The sequence below is a fragment of the Chelon labrosus genome (assembly GCF_963514085.1).
Source record: "Chelon labrosus genome assembly, chromosome: 21".
Lineage (NCBI taxonomy): Eukaryota > Metazoa > Chordata > Actinopteri > Mugiliformes > Mugilidae > Chelon > Chelon labrosus.
The window spans coordinates 4,632,216-4,646,765 of NC_140354.1; the positions used below are offsets into that span (position 1 = coordinate 4,632,216).

Below are 14,550 nucleotides of genomic sequence, written 5' to 3' on the forward strand. Positions count from 1 at the left end.
AGTTTAATCACGCAAGAAACAGCAGAGACAGTCGAGACAAATCTGATTTTCGGCAGGAAAAGAACACTGACTTTTTTAAAATTTAATTTATTATTATCATTATTATTTTATAGAAATATGAGTTCTCTTAAACTACTTGTGGATTGACTGGCTGTCTGCATATGGGAACCTATGGTGCACAGCAGGTTAAGCCAGCTATACTACATTTTGGTATGACACAGACATTCATGGTATGTCACAAAAGACATGTGGAGTTAAGACTCAAATCTGAACTGGGAGTATTAGACTTCAAACCAATACGACAAATGTTGAGATATTAATTTTAAAACGAAATATAGATACAGCATTTTTTATCCCAAATGAGCACAAATTGTTGTCCTGTGTTTTTGGTTAATGTAGGGATAAGTCAGTTAAAATTAAGTTTAAATAGATCTCACATCATATCTTCTGTTACTTGATTTAAGCAGCTTCTGGTGAAACATATACTAAAAGGACAAAAGCACTATATGCCATATTTATGGCACATATGGCTTATGCACTGAAATTCTGTAAAGTCAAATAAATAGAGTGACCGCATGTAAATTAGTTTTAATCAAGTTGGATTACAATCCAGCATTTCCAGATAAAAACATAAAGCATGGTTATTTTTTTGTGATGGAACTGTGATATTTCAGTGATGATAGCACTGAGTATTGTTCAAACGCTACAATATCTTTAAAAAAGAGCATTTTTATTTTTGATGCAGCAGCAACTACACATTTATTTGTAGCCTAAGAGGTGAAATAATTAAAAACAGATGAGGAGTCTTACTGAATCACTTCTGTCTCTATTTCACACTTTTATCACACAGTATTTATTGCACATTATTAGCACAGATACATTTTAATGTGGCACTCCAGACGACATTGACCTGTTGTCAAGCATGTGCTTGCTAGTACGCTTGCGTAAAAACCTTCCTAAATGCTGATTGGGCCTACCGCTGAAGTTGGGCGTGGTCATAGAGAAATGAGGAAGTGGCGTTTCCTACTGCAATAACAAACTTGCAATGTATGTTTGAGAACAGTAAACATGAAAGAATAGAGCTGATAAGTAATTAAAAGGTTGCCGTGGCATAAAAGGCCAAACCCACGGCTGCTATATTCGTTCTTATTCACTATATGTACGCAGTGGCCCAGGTAGGGCCTCCACGTAAAACTACTAATATTAGACAGGAGATATTTATTATTTTAGATACATTATAATGGAAACGTGTGGACTATATATATACCTACAGGGCCTAAGATGCCTTGGGTGACATCAAACTTTTTTTAAATGTATAATTTATATGTAGCCATGCCGTCTCTCGCCAAGTATTCGTGCTACGTGTGCTGTCATAAGGTTGACACCCCACTTTGATACCTTCACTCCTGAGCTTGTATACTCTGTTCTCACCATTTAGCTGTGGTTGGCCAATCGTTCTGTGTTTGGCAAATACATGCCCCAGGGCAGTGCCATCATATTTATTTATTTATTTATTTTTAAAAAAAAGTGATGTAGGAGTACCAGCTCAGTTTTTGGCTGCCAGATCCCATTCCTGTCGGGCTTTTGTGTGGATGGATAGAGAGCTGTATAGGGGGAGGAGGAGGAGGTGAGGACGAACCGAGCAGATAAGAGAAGTGGCTTATTGGCTGGCTGCTGCCTGTAACCCATATTTTAACAGAAACAAGAGGTGCTGTCGTTTTCTTGTTACAGGCCGAAAAACAACGACATCGCAGCCCGGGAGCTACCGAGAAGACGGTAGCATGATAATCGTGGAGAGGGCCCGTATCTGCATTTTACTTCGCCTACACCGAATCCATTGAGTCGGTAACCAGAGTCCGACATGGGGAAGGAGGTAAACGGCGTTTCACGGAGCCGGTTTGAGGTGAGTTTTCCGTATTTATTGACTGACAGTCACTAACCCACGTTCCCCATAGCTATTAGAAATGTTAGGATACGGGCCTGCATGATGCCTGTCGCTGTAATTATTACAAAACTGCGCTTATGGTGAAGCTATTGATGCAGCTTCCGCAGTCGGTGTTTGGGATTAGGTCAAGCACACTGTTGTTTTGTTCCCACAACATATAGTCGAGGCCTGGCATGACATTTTATTGAGGGCACAAGTCGATATTTTCCAGTACACCAGACGAGGCGTTTTTAGCTAAACTGATGGTTCTTAGTGGTCATAAAATGTTGTCGCCGTTTCCCTATTCGCCGTCAAAACAAAGACAATGAGGCTACATAGAGCACGCCGAGGACAGCTCCGACTCACAATAACATTATTATCATCAGAAATAAAGAGAAATGATCAAGTTCACGTTTATAAGAGACTGTCGCTTTTTTAAATTATTGCCTTCATATGCAGGGGTTTCATTTTCGCACGGTCTTTGTTTGGCTGTTACGAGCCTGGTTGTTGTGTATATCCATGGCCGCTGCAGTGGAGGGGGGCCTCGGCTGGCGACTGCTACCTGCACCCGGTACTAGCACAAACATATCACTTACTAGTCCCGGGCTGTTACAATGTAAAACACACCCTGACCTGTACACATATGGACCACCTGTACACACGCACGCGGAAGCTACAGTGTTGTTCGCTTTTTACCATAAACTTTTGTGTCGCAACCACGCAAGCGTAGCTGCATATTTTTGGGGAAAACTTGTACACAAACGCTATGCATGCGGCCGGTGACATTGGCCTGTGTTGCCTGAGCGCTTGATGTTGTTTAATCCCTAGCTAGCGTGGGATTTGTGTGCGGTTTTATTTATTTTTAACGGTGCAACAGCTGACGACTCCAAAGACTCAGGCCGTTACCTTCTGGCCCGACAGCTGCGGTGGAGCCGCTGCGTCAAGGTAACGCGATTTGGGACAGGGCTAAATCGGAAATGGCACCACATTTCCTCCAAGATAAAAGCGTTTTGCACAGCGCCCGTGTCATAGCAATGCTTTAAGGCTTATAGGTATTGTAATGGCCAAGCTGTGTATTTTAACACTTCATATCGCCTTCTTTCCTTTCATAACGTAATTTATTAAACGCAGGGAAGTATATATAGTGTGTTCAATAGGTAGCTAAAATAAATAATTACATTAGTCACAACACGTTCACACAGTCGCTGAAATTGTATCCCTCTCTAAATGTATGACCAGCATGGTCAGCTTCTGTTCTTTTTTATTATGTATAGGTCTCTTTGCTGTCAGACATGTTGATTACATGTTATATATGTAACTTTTAGGTGCCTTTGTTATGTTTTTATTTGTATTTCCCAAAAGGCTAACTGAATTGAGCCTAAAATCAAAGTCTTAAGGTAGGTTATCAAACATAATGTCCACTAATGAGAGTTTTACTTTGAAAGGCATTGGCGGAAGTTGTGTTGCATTCACTTCTCTGCGGTGGTTGCTGATTTGTTGAATTCCAGATCCCAACAATAGACCACCACAGTGAAAGGTGGACAGACGTTAACGGCCCCAAATTAAAGAGAAATATGTAAATAACAACATCGTTATACTTTCATACAGCGATGAGCAGTAGTATTGACTTGTAGGTGTTACTGAAGTTATTGAAGCGCTTTAAATAGTTGGCTATAAACAATCACAACAGTTGCTGCGGATCAGTTGAAAGTGGTTTAATCAAAGTTGCCTGTTAAAATGATCTTGTTTTAAGGAAACTACAGAAATACATATTTATTTTTAACATATATACAGTATATATAATTACTTTTTGTCTTTATAGCTGCAAGTAGCTTACCCAGCTTTTTTAAAAATCCCATTAGGCCTGCATGGCTGGTTATAGCTGACCAGTGGAGAAAACATAATGCTCACATTCATGCAGCATCAGGTTCATTTTATGTTAGATTACAAAGAAGGACCGTGGATGCCTGTTGATCATGGGCATCTGCTTCTTTGGAAATGGTCCTGGATTATATGGCCAGAAAGAAGTGGCCTGGAAGGCGAGCTGTCGGAGTCGGTTTGCCCCAAATCCAAACGGCAAATGCCTGTCCCTTCTTACTCCCTCAAAATTTTACACGTCTCTGCTGGCAGGCAGCCCCGGTATAGACAGCTGTGTGTGTGTGTGTGCAGAGTTTGTATGTTTATCAGGGAGACACAGAAAGGCTTTGACCCAGAGCTGGCTGGTTTATTTAAAGGTCTTGTCATTAATTTCTACTGGCAGACATGTCAGTTTGTTTTTGTGAGCTGATGAATGGTTTTGTAAGTGTGTAAATCCCTCAAAATCCGAGCTATTGTGCGGTTTTAGTTTAAACACCCATCATCAAAATAACACTCTGCGGGGACCTATAAATTATTCCTTTTGTTTAAACACAATAAATAAATGATTCTTTTATTTCTGGATCATGGATGGCTGATATTTGTACCTGTCAAGAAGTGCAAATAAGGACATGCGAAAGCTTTGTTGATCTTGTCCCAGATGTTGGCCTCTTGTAAATAACACGTGCCTTCCTGCCCTTTTGATTTACACGCAAGAGCCCGTACCCCTAAATTACCCCTCCACTGGTTTAGATTTATCTTTCTAAATCCATGAAGAAAAATGGATTGAGCCAGATGTTGCTTCATTTGCATTGCAGATGCTCCAAACATCTTGCGTTTTACACCGAAGCAGAGTATGATTCCCCACATATTATGGGAACACGACAATCCTCTGTAAGTGGGTGTGTATCTGGATCTTAATTAATGCTAATTTATTGTCTCTTTCCGTACTGAGGCTTTATTTTATTTTCCTGTGGATTATAGTCTTGCGTTTGTGCTCACACAGCATGCAATCATTTGTGTGGAAATCCATTAGCCGTCTGTAGAAGCTGTAGCTATTGGTTTGTGAGTCACAAGAGATATATTGTAGCTAATGTCTCGGTACACGCTGATGTGGACAGTGGTGCAAACTCAACCGCGTAAACAACTCGAGAAGTGAGAAAGAATATGCACACATGAAAGATAGCATGAAAGCAAAGGCCATCACAGTTCTTTAGAGGACTGTGCAAAGTCTCATCCTGTTGATTTTGCTATTAAGACGCCAAATCCCATCTCCTGTGCTTTCTTATCTTCTGTCACTCTCTGTATTTTCCAAGAATTGACATTGAATCCATCTCAGCTGATAAGATTAGAATCATTTAGCCTCGGTTATGTCCTTGAGTGAGGTGAGTGGACGGAACAGACCCGAAACCCTTTTGAAGAAGACAGGCTGCCAGGACTGATGTTATCTACTGCTCTCTTTCAGATGTTCACAAATAGTGATGAGGCCGTCATCAATAAGAAGTTGCCTAAGGAGCTGTTGCTACGGTGAGGGGCATTTCCAAACACTTCACTCGGCTTCTTTGCAGGGATTTCTTTTCACACTAACCTCCATGACTTCAGTATGAATCACAGCAGCTAATCATACACAAGACTGCAACTGGCCTAGATCCCCCTCCTCCCTTTGTAACCCTAAAACACAGACACACACATAGTGCATCTCACAATCATGTAATGTATGTTCACTTGCCCTGTAATGAATATTCCAACCACCGGGATACCATTTCTCTTCATTCCCCACCCCTGGCTCTCCTCCCCCGATGCTGAAAGTCTAATTAAAAACAGATGCTTGTGGCTATAAAACATTTAGATTGATATCAGACAAAAAACTCAAGAGTCCCTGAGCAAACAGAAAATTAAGGCCATAACTCAAGCCTCGGCCTTGCCGGCCAAGCTGCCTGTGCAGCGACTGCTGACTCTGTGCTGCTTGACCAGGTGCAGCGGCGTGATTTGTGAGGCTGGCAGACTCACTGCTTCAACCCCAAGACAGTTTTTGCTGCATTGTAGGATCCAGTGATCAGTTTCCAGCCCTGTTCCGTAAAAACACATCATCCTCGCCAGGAGCCCACTTTGAGAAAACACCATCCATCCTGCGAACAGGGCAAACGTCTGTCCTGCCTGACGGTGGGAGACAATATTAGCTGATTTACTCACACTCCTGTGCTGGGAGTGGAAGCAGGCACATTGTTGAGTTGAGGGCAGTTTAAAGAGGAAGCTTCTGGCAGCGGGGGTCAGGGTCTCTAAACCGTCCCTGTCTGTCTTCCAGAATCTTCTCCTTTCTGGATGTGGTGACACTGTGTCGCTGTGCCCAGGTCTCACGGGTGAGTCTGTGTTCACAAGGTGTGTGTATGCATGTGTGCGTGACTGAGTTTGTGTTTGTCTGTGTTTTAATGTGTATTCTGTGGTGGTATGTTTTAGAGTAAACTTGATTAATTGTCCGTTCTTCCATCTTTGCTCTCAGTCGTGGAATGTTCTGGCCTTGGATGGCAGCAACTGGCAACGAATCGACCTCTTTGACTTTCAGAGGGACATTGAGGTGAGCAAATCTAATCTGGCCTCAATCTATTTCACCCTTACGTCACTTCAGTCTCATTGTGTCATTCCGTTAAAGCAAGGCGGAAAACCTAATACAGAAGGCTCGGGTGATTGATTTTATTGCAGGGCCGGGTGGTGGAGAACATTTCAAAGCGATGTGGGGGGTTCCTCCGGAAGCTGAGCCTGCGGGGGTGTCTGGGTGTGGGTGACAGCGCCCTGAGGTGAGTTTGGCGAGGACCGATGGCTGACAGAACTTCTTGTTCTAGTTCAAACCTTGAGGGCAGAGAGAGGGAGAGACAGGCAAATGCAGTTTGACTGCTGTCACGTAAATGTTTGTCTTTTCCTATAGGACTTTCTCACAGAACTGTAGAAACATTGAGCTGCTTAGTCTGAACGGCTGCACGAAGATCACTGACAGGTAAGTGCAGAACTCGTATAGCAGCGCTGCCAATGTATCGTAAAACACTTCCTTTCTCGTTCAACGTGTTCATTGCTTTTCTCTTGTGCAGCACGTGTAATAGCCTCAGTAAGTTCTGTCCAAAGCTGAAGCACCTGGACCTCGCCTCCTGTACCTCCATCACCAACCTATCCCTCAAAGCTCTCAGGTGTGTAGCATCAGCAGTGTAATGTACGTGCTCCATCGAGTTTACACCATGTTACAGACCTCCATTCAACACTCACAGAAAAATAAATTGTTATCCATTAGTTATTTTCTCTATTAAACCTAAAACAGCCACATATGAGGTGCAAGTAAAGCAAGACTGATGTTGAGACGTGTATCATTGTATGCTCTGTATGCATTCTCCTGCTCATCATAATGGCTGCCTTTATTTTCTTCCACTGCTCACCCTTCCTCCTCTTCCCAGCGAGGGCTGTCCTTTGCTGGAGCAGCTGAACATCTCCTGGTGTGATCAGGTCACCAAGGACGGCATCCAGGCGCTGGTGCGCTCCTGCCCTGGACTCAAAGGCCTCTTCCTCAAAGGCTGCACACAGGTACCGTTAAGTCTCCAAAATGAGCTGGAGATGCTAAAAGCAGTGACGATAATAATGATTAATAATTGATCATTTTGTTTTGTTTCCCCTGTGCACTTGTCAATACTGAGCTGAAACGGTGGCTCTGTTTTCTCACTTCTAACTAACTGCTAAGTTCCTCTTATTTTCATTCGGTAGAGAAGACAGTTGCCGCAACTGCTAAGATAAAATGCACAATTTCCTGTGCAACACAAGGTGATTTTGAGGAAAGAAATACCGGACACTGTTTACAGCAAATGTAAAACCTTCATATGGTGCCATCCTGTTATGGTAACAGTCAACATTACCATGTCAAAAGACAACCACGTCTTTCTGTGAAGTTGGGTAAAAGGAAAACATAACAAACCACAGAATCTGTCCCTGAGGTGTTAATTTAACCTTAACAGGTTGTAGTTTGTTGAAGTGTATTGTGTTATACCAAGGGGTGGATCAGATATTTAAGGTGATTTCAGAAATGTCAGATTCTCTTCCCCATGGCAATGTCTCCCACAGCTAGAAGACGAGGCTCTGAAGCATATTGGGGCTCACTGTCCAGAGCTGGTCACACTCAACTTGCAGACATGCTCAGTAAGTGCAATTAACAAGGCTAGACAATATGTCACGTTCACCAGCAAAACTGTCGCTCAACGTTTATTCTCCTTTGTCTTTTCATCTCCTTCTCATCTCACCTAAGGATCTCGTCGACTCACGTCATCTCAGTTGTTTCTCCTCTTTGTTATTTTCACTTGCCTGCCTCTTTCTGTTCTTCCTCTGTCTGATCTCTGTACAGATACTTAAAACAGAAAATAACAAGTGTCACAGCGGCACCTGTGTGTGTGTGTGTGTGTCAAGTAAAATACTTTCTCCTTCTTCTGAGCAGCAGATCACAGATGAGGGACTCATCACAATTTGCCGGGGCTGTCACCGCCTGCAGTCTCTGTGTGTGTCGGGTTGTGCCAACATCACAGACGCCATCTTGCATGCCCTGGGACAGAACTGCGCCCGCCTCAGGTGAATTTACACACCTACACACCGCGCATCATTCTGGAAACTAGTGGTGGATCCCAATTTTAAAAAACAAGATTGTTATTTAGTGTGAACTTTTAAACGCATAGACTAGGTTTCAGTTGAGACGTCTATTTAATTGACAGCCTTTATCTGGTCAGACTGATCAAGTATGATTTCCAGATTCTTATTTGAAGTTATGGAATGGAAATCATGAGCCCTTCCACAGTAAGGATATCTCCTACTGTAGATCTAGTTTCTTTAAAGTCCCATTCACCCTCTGTGTGCAAGAACCCAGGTAGCGGCAGACTGTAAGCGATGCTTCCGTTGTGTAACTCTCTGTTTCTCCTTTCAGAATATTAGAAGTAGCCCGCTGCTCTCAGCTTACAGATGTGGGCTTCACTACATTAGCAAGGGTAAGTGTGTCCTCTTGGCTCCATGGACATAAAGTACAGTACATAGCCACCAGACGTTTTGTCTTTGATCCTGGAGTCAGATCTTAAAATGTCCTAGAAAATGTCTTAAATTATTTATTCCCGAATGCAAACTATGAACAGATCGTTTAATCTCATCTGTGCAATGTCTGTCTGCAGAATTGTCATGAGCTTGAGAAGATGGATTTAGAAGAATGTGTGCAGGTAAAGAAAGAGCCTGTAGAGTAAGACCGTAGCACCCTTTTCTCTACTATGAAGTCCGCAGTTATGACAGTTATATATTCTTATTTTACTCATCAGATCACAGATGGAACTCTCATCCAGCTGTCTATCCACTGCCCTCGCTTGCAAGTCCTGGTGAGCGTGTGCTTAAACATATTTTGCTCCTGTGGCGGCTCCAAGCACGCTGTCACAGCATGTTTTAACAGACAGCTGAGTAACGGAGCTCCTCTGTCTGCGCCGCCGTGTTCCCGCAGAGTCTGTCTCACTGTGAGCTGATCACCGATGATGGCATCAGACATCTCGGCAGTGGGCCCTGCGCTCACGACCGTCTGGAGGTGATCGAGCTGGACAACTGCCCCCTGATCACAGACGCCTCGCTGGAGCACCTGAAGAGCTGCCATAGTCTGGATCGCATCGAGCTCTATGACTGCCAGCAGATCACACGCGCCGGCATCAAGAGACTAAGGGTGAGCTGTGTTGGCAAACGGTAGTGGGAAGCGCTGATTCATATGCAGAATGTGCTGGATGTTTGTTATGCTGAAGATACAAGCTCACCGCAGGGAAGGTGAACCAGTCGTTTTGAAACTGTGCCTCTCACTAAGGCAGTGAGGCGGTGATAAATATGTAGCTGAAGCCAGGTGCCAGTTAGGTTAGCATATAAACTTGACTCCATTAAACATAGCACATTAAGCACATTATGTTTTGTGTGTGTGATCTGTATGTAAAAAATAAAATAAAAGTAATAGCTCATCTGGTTGAGAGAGCCCCATGAACCAGGCTATAGTCCTCACTGCAGTGGAGCTGGTTCAGTTCTAGCCAGCGCCCTTTTCCTGCATGTCATCCCCTCTCCTGGTCTGACTCATTCACTTCCCATAACAAGTGAGCTTTTCAAGATGGTATGTGTATTTTGTTTACCTTTGGACAGAATTAAGCCAGCCTGGTGTAGCCAGGCTCAATTCTTATTACAATATGAGTCTGGTAACATTTCATTATGGGGCGTGTTTCAACCAAAAAGTGACCTCTGCACGCAATTAGACACTCCTACATCCAATCAGAGCCACCACGTTGTAGATGAATTCAACTCCACAGTGCTCGGGCGACACGGATGACTACATCACTGATTCTCTTCTCTCCATCATCGCAAAAAGACGCCCCAGGGACTTAATTGGCCCTTTGCTGGAACACAATCAGTTCCCAGTGGAGCATTTCAGACCAACTTTCTGCCACAAAAAATGTGTGGGCAGGAAAGTAAGCTAACGTGAAAGCTAAACTACATTAACTTACTGCTAACAGAGGATTTATATTTAGTATACAAGAGCAGAATAAGAGGTATCGACGTTCTTGTTGGAGTCTCGTATATGTAAAATATACTCCTCTGATAAATCCGGGTGATTCCATTTGTGCCTAACTTAAGATTCAAGATGGCAGATCATTTCCGCAACATTACACCAATGCTGCCACTAATGGCTAAAGTCAATACTACACCGCTGCTGATGTGCAGGCCTCGACTGGTGAGGCGCTGCAGCTTTTGGCCACCAGGGACACAACTGATCATAATACAGTATACTGAGGGGAACCAGATGACTTTGATTTATACAAATTGTCCAAATTTAACTCCTGTGCCTGAGTCATCACTCCACCCACAAGATGTGATGAATCAAAACTAAGCCGTGAAAAACAAACTGTCTCCTCGGCAGCAGTGAGGGAACTCTCTGTCCAGATCTCTCCGGACCCGTCATCACTCTGTGTCAGGCCTGTCTTTGATTTTGATAGAAGTCAGTAATCGCGGCGTGACTATGTCAGAAAACAGGAGTTCGTTGTCAGTAAATTGGATTCACTGACCTTTGATATGACTCATAGTATTAAAGTGTTGCAGCAAACCATAGCTACTGATGTGGACTGGTTATCAACATATTTGTATGAGCCATTAACACATTTCTGTGTTTGTTTTCTTTCTTTTTTCTCTTTTTTAACCACAGACCCATCTGCCTAACATCAAAGTGCATGCATACTTCGCTCCCGTCACCCCACCGCCCTCCGTCGGGGGCAGCCGTCAGAGGTTTTGCCGCTGCTGTGTCCTGCTATGATGTAAAGACAACAGCCCCCCCTCTACCTTTCTCCACGTCCCTCGTACGCGCTCCCCGCAGCCCGTCACTTGACCCCTGACCTGCTGTCCCCCTCCAGGCCCGCTGTCACGGACTACATGCTGGTCCCCCCCTTCCCCCCCCACACACACACACCCCTTTGGAGCTGCAGAGAGAGGGAGAGAGCCAAACAGCACTGCAGGGTCTTGGGTAACGTCCCCCAAAAGCATTTTCAAATCTCCCCACCACACACACACACACACACACACACACACACACACATACACACATGCATTACATACACAGATTAACTTTGAAGAATGTCAGCACATTCCTGGTCTGTGCTCACTGGGCTCATCAGTATTAAAACGAAGGTTATGTAAAAACCAAATGTGATCAGCACTGTTTAGGGAATTAACTCTTCATCAAATGAAGTACAAAAGAATTCTTCAGGCAAAACCACATTAGAAATCATTGTTCTGTATTTGAGACTTCTTCTCTTATCAAGCACTTTGAGACAGAATATTAAACAGACCGAAAGATCCCACTTCGAACACAGTTCCCTTGGTGTTGAAGGTCATTTAACAGCTACCTCTGGACAGGAAGTAAGACCAGGTTTTGATTGGTTCAGCAGCGATGTAGCCGGTTAACTGCCAACACCCCCAACTCACACACCCACACGCAGAAAGTGGAAGAAAGATTGTTTTGAGTTTCATTTTTTTTTTTTTTTTTAAGAATACTTGCAGCTATTTGCACTTACAGTAAAGCAATGATGAGACACTTTACAGAGGCGACCATCTCAGAATTGAAGACTACTAGCAACTAACCACACACACAAATAGAAATCCTCTCATAAATCATACGCTGCACTTGCAGTCACTATACCCTCACCTCTCTCTGTCTCTCTGTTACAATCAGAAGCTTCAATGTACTGAAAAAAAAAATATTTTTCTAAAAACGGACACCAATTAAGACTCGCAAGTGGGGACTCGAGAAGATGCCAAATGTTGCATGTAACACCTCTAGTTTTTTAAAATCTAATTGTAAATATGTGAGGACTGTGGGAGTCGGGAGAGTCAAAGCCAGCTAAGCAGCAACGATGTGAGATGTGGCAGAGATTACTTTGACGGGTCTCTCTGAGGGAACTATGACGAAGCTTCGAGCATGCTTGTTTACGTGCAGACGCGCGTGAGAATACGTGCTGGAGCTTTTTGGAGAGTTAAAAACTGAGGCCCGGCGCTCAGTCTGGAGTCGATGGAACTGATGCTGGCCTGTGAAACTCACCAACAGAAAATATATAAAAACACTCTTTTTTTTTTTTCTTTTTTTTTTTTTTCCTCTCTTTTTTTTTTTTTTGACTGAAGTTTAAAAAAAAAAAAAAAGTCAGACATCACTACATGAACTCATGCTGTCAGACCAGGACGGCGGAAAGAGCCAACTGAAAACAATCAACCCAATTTGAGTTTGATTTCATTGCGTTGCTCTTGTCTTCGCATCGTGGAGGATTCGGACGACGAGGAACTGGTGAACCCCGCGCAGTTGGTGAGGGGACGCGCTTGATATCGGAGTTGCGTCCGCGACTCTTCAACTCCTATGAGGCCTTGCAGGGGACGGAGTGACAGCATATTGCACCCTGCCACCTGTGGCCTCCCCTGTCTGTCTGGGACCAGTGACACTTCAGGAGGTTAAGACCGGATCAGACTGGTGGAGCCACAGCAAGAGGAAGTTGACTGAATCTTGAGCGCACAATTCTGGCCTGCTGACAGATATGACGGAATCGTTCTTGTCGCAACACAGAGGGCTATAATGGACTTCAGCCCACAGCCCTTGGAAGTATTGACGCCTTTTCTTTTGGATTATCTTGTCCTGCCCTTGCACATCCTGCTTTTTTTTCTGTCTCTTGTTCCCATTTCATTTTATAAATGTGTCTTTTACTACTTCCCTTTTCCTCGAAAACGATTTCTCCTGGATTTCTAACTTTCTTTCTTTGCGTTTCTGTTTTGCTGTGGTTTGGATTCTGCTTGCTTTGTGTTTGAAGTCATGAGTTCAGTGTCTCCACGTTGCGTTTGAGCCCTCTTTCAGTCCTCAGTTTTGATCTGATGCGGCCTGTTTTCATTAAGGGTTTGTTGTTGCTAAATGTCAGAGTGTAGCCTTTGTCCAGGGGAAATGTTGGCACCAGTGCAATTGTAATAAATGTTAAATTTGAGTTGGATTTTCACCATGACACATGTATGACACCTACTTATTGAATGTTTCCATCAAGGAGAAGGCTGCCAGGGCACTGAGTGCGGCCGTAGCGGGAAGATTTTTCTCCCATAAGCGTGCTTTCCCTTCTTTCATTTTTTATGCCCTGCTTTTCCAAATCCCATAATACACTTTTCCTAAGTGTATCAAACAATACAGAAAGCGGTAAACCCAGTGCAGAATGTTGATCACCCATAAATGTCTCTGTTGTGGTTTAGCAAGCAGCAGGCATGCATGGACAAAATGCTGAATGATGATTCTGTTCAGTGTGTGCGATCTGACAGCTACGACAAGTAGGATAATACAAACTGAGATGAATCCAGTGTAATCCAGTCTGATCTGTTTTGTTTGAGTGGGGGTTTATAGAGGATTAGGGAAGAACCAAGAGTCAAAATGGCGGAGAAATGTAATATACTCTTGTCACTGTGCTCCAGAGTTAAGAGAGTTAACTTGACGAGAAATGGGAGAGTCATAGGGTTTAGACTATGAGCCTGGATGTAACACCTGCTTGCCCTCATCATGCACCGTACAGTATGCAGCACGGGCTGAATCATCAGAGCAGCTAACTGTGTGCTTTCAAGGCAAACACTTTGAGTGGATTACAAGTAATTATACTCAGCCTGGATTGACACGTACAACAAAAAAAAAAAATCACCCGCCTTTTTTATGGTACAAATAGAACACACTACAGGCTCCACGCAGCGAAACGCCAAACTTATTTTTCCCCACAAACGACTCTGCCTTTGTGTCAGAGCCTCCGCCAGTTTACACCCAAATCGAGCCGAACCAATTTGTTTTACGCACGTCCCAAACACTGGAGTACTAGTCGAGGATCAGGACACAGGGCCGAGATCTGAATCCACGGTGTGTGTGTTTTCATGTTCGATCGACACCTGAGAAATTTCAAAAAACAATTTTGACAATGACTGTAGTTCATATGATTACTGTAAATCTTTTCCTTTTTTCTTTCTTTCTTTTTTTTTTTTTTTTACAATTAACCGATATAAATGAATATGTACGTATGAATAAATATATACCTATATTATTAAGCTTTGTCCAGTTTTCTCTGTGGCGTTGTAGTATTAACAGTGCACCAGTAGATGGCAGCAGTGAGCCAGCTGCATTGATTCCTCCATCTCTATCTGTTGGTCTTATTTCACTTCTCAGTTAGTTGTGGGATTCAGGATGGAATTGGCTA

The 14,550-nt window shown here is 43.4% G+C and overlaps 1 protein-coding gene across 1 annotated transcript; it reads left to right on the forward strand.

The window, feature by feature from the left end:
• The first annotated feature begins 483 nt into the window (after positions 1-483).
• On the forward strand, positions 484-14,550 carry fbxl20 (F-box and leucine-rich repeat protein 20). Its single transcript, XM_084570548.1, has 15 exons — positions 484-1,903; positions 5,244-5,305; positions 6,084-6,138; positions 6,279-6,353; positions 6,479-6,573; positions 6,702-6,770; positions 6,862-6,957; positions 7,219-7,345; positions 7,877-7,951; positions 8,244-8,374; positions 8,724-8,784; positions 8,962-9,006; positions 9,103-9,159; positions 9,279-9,491; positions 11,004-14,550. The coding sequence occupies exons 1-15, from the start codon at positions 1,862-1,864 to the stop codon at positions 11,109-11,111; spliced, it is 1,311 nt and encodes a 436-aa protein (XP_084426674.1). The 5' UTR covers positions 484-1,861; the 3' UTR covers positions 11,112-14,550.

Excerpts from the sequence above, each read along its gene's own strand:
- fbxl20 (XM_084570548.1), top strand. The coding sequence starts at position 1,862 with ATGGGGAAGGAGGTAAACGGCGTTTCACGGAGCCGGTTTGAG. Across the intron at positions 6,139-6,278 it reads GCTGTGCCCAGGTCTCACGG|TCGTGGAATGTTCTGGCCTT; the intron begins GTGAGTCTGTGT and ends CTTTGCTCTCAG. Across the intron at positions 9,007-9,102 it reads ATTTAGAAGAATGTGTGCAG|ATCACAGATGGAACTCTCAT; the intron begins GTAAAGAAAGAG and ends TTTACTCATCAG.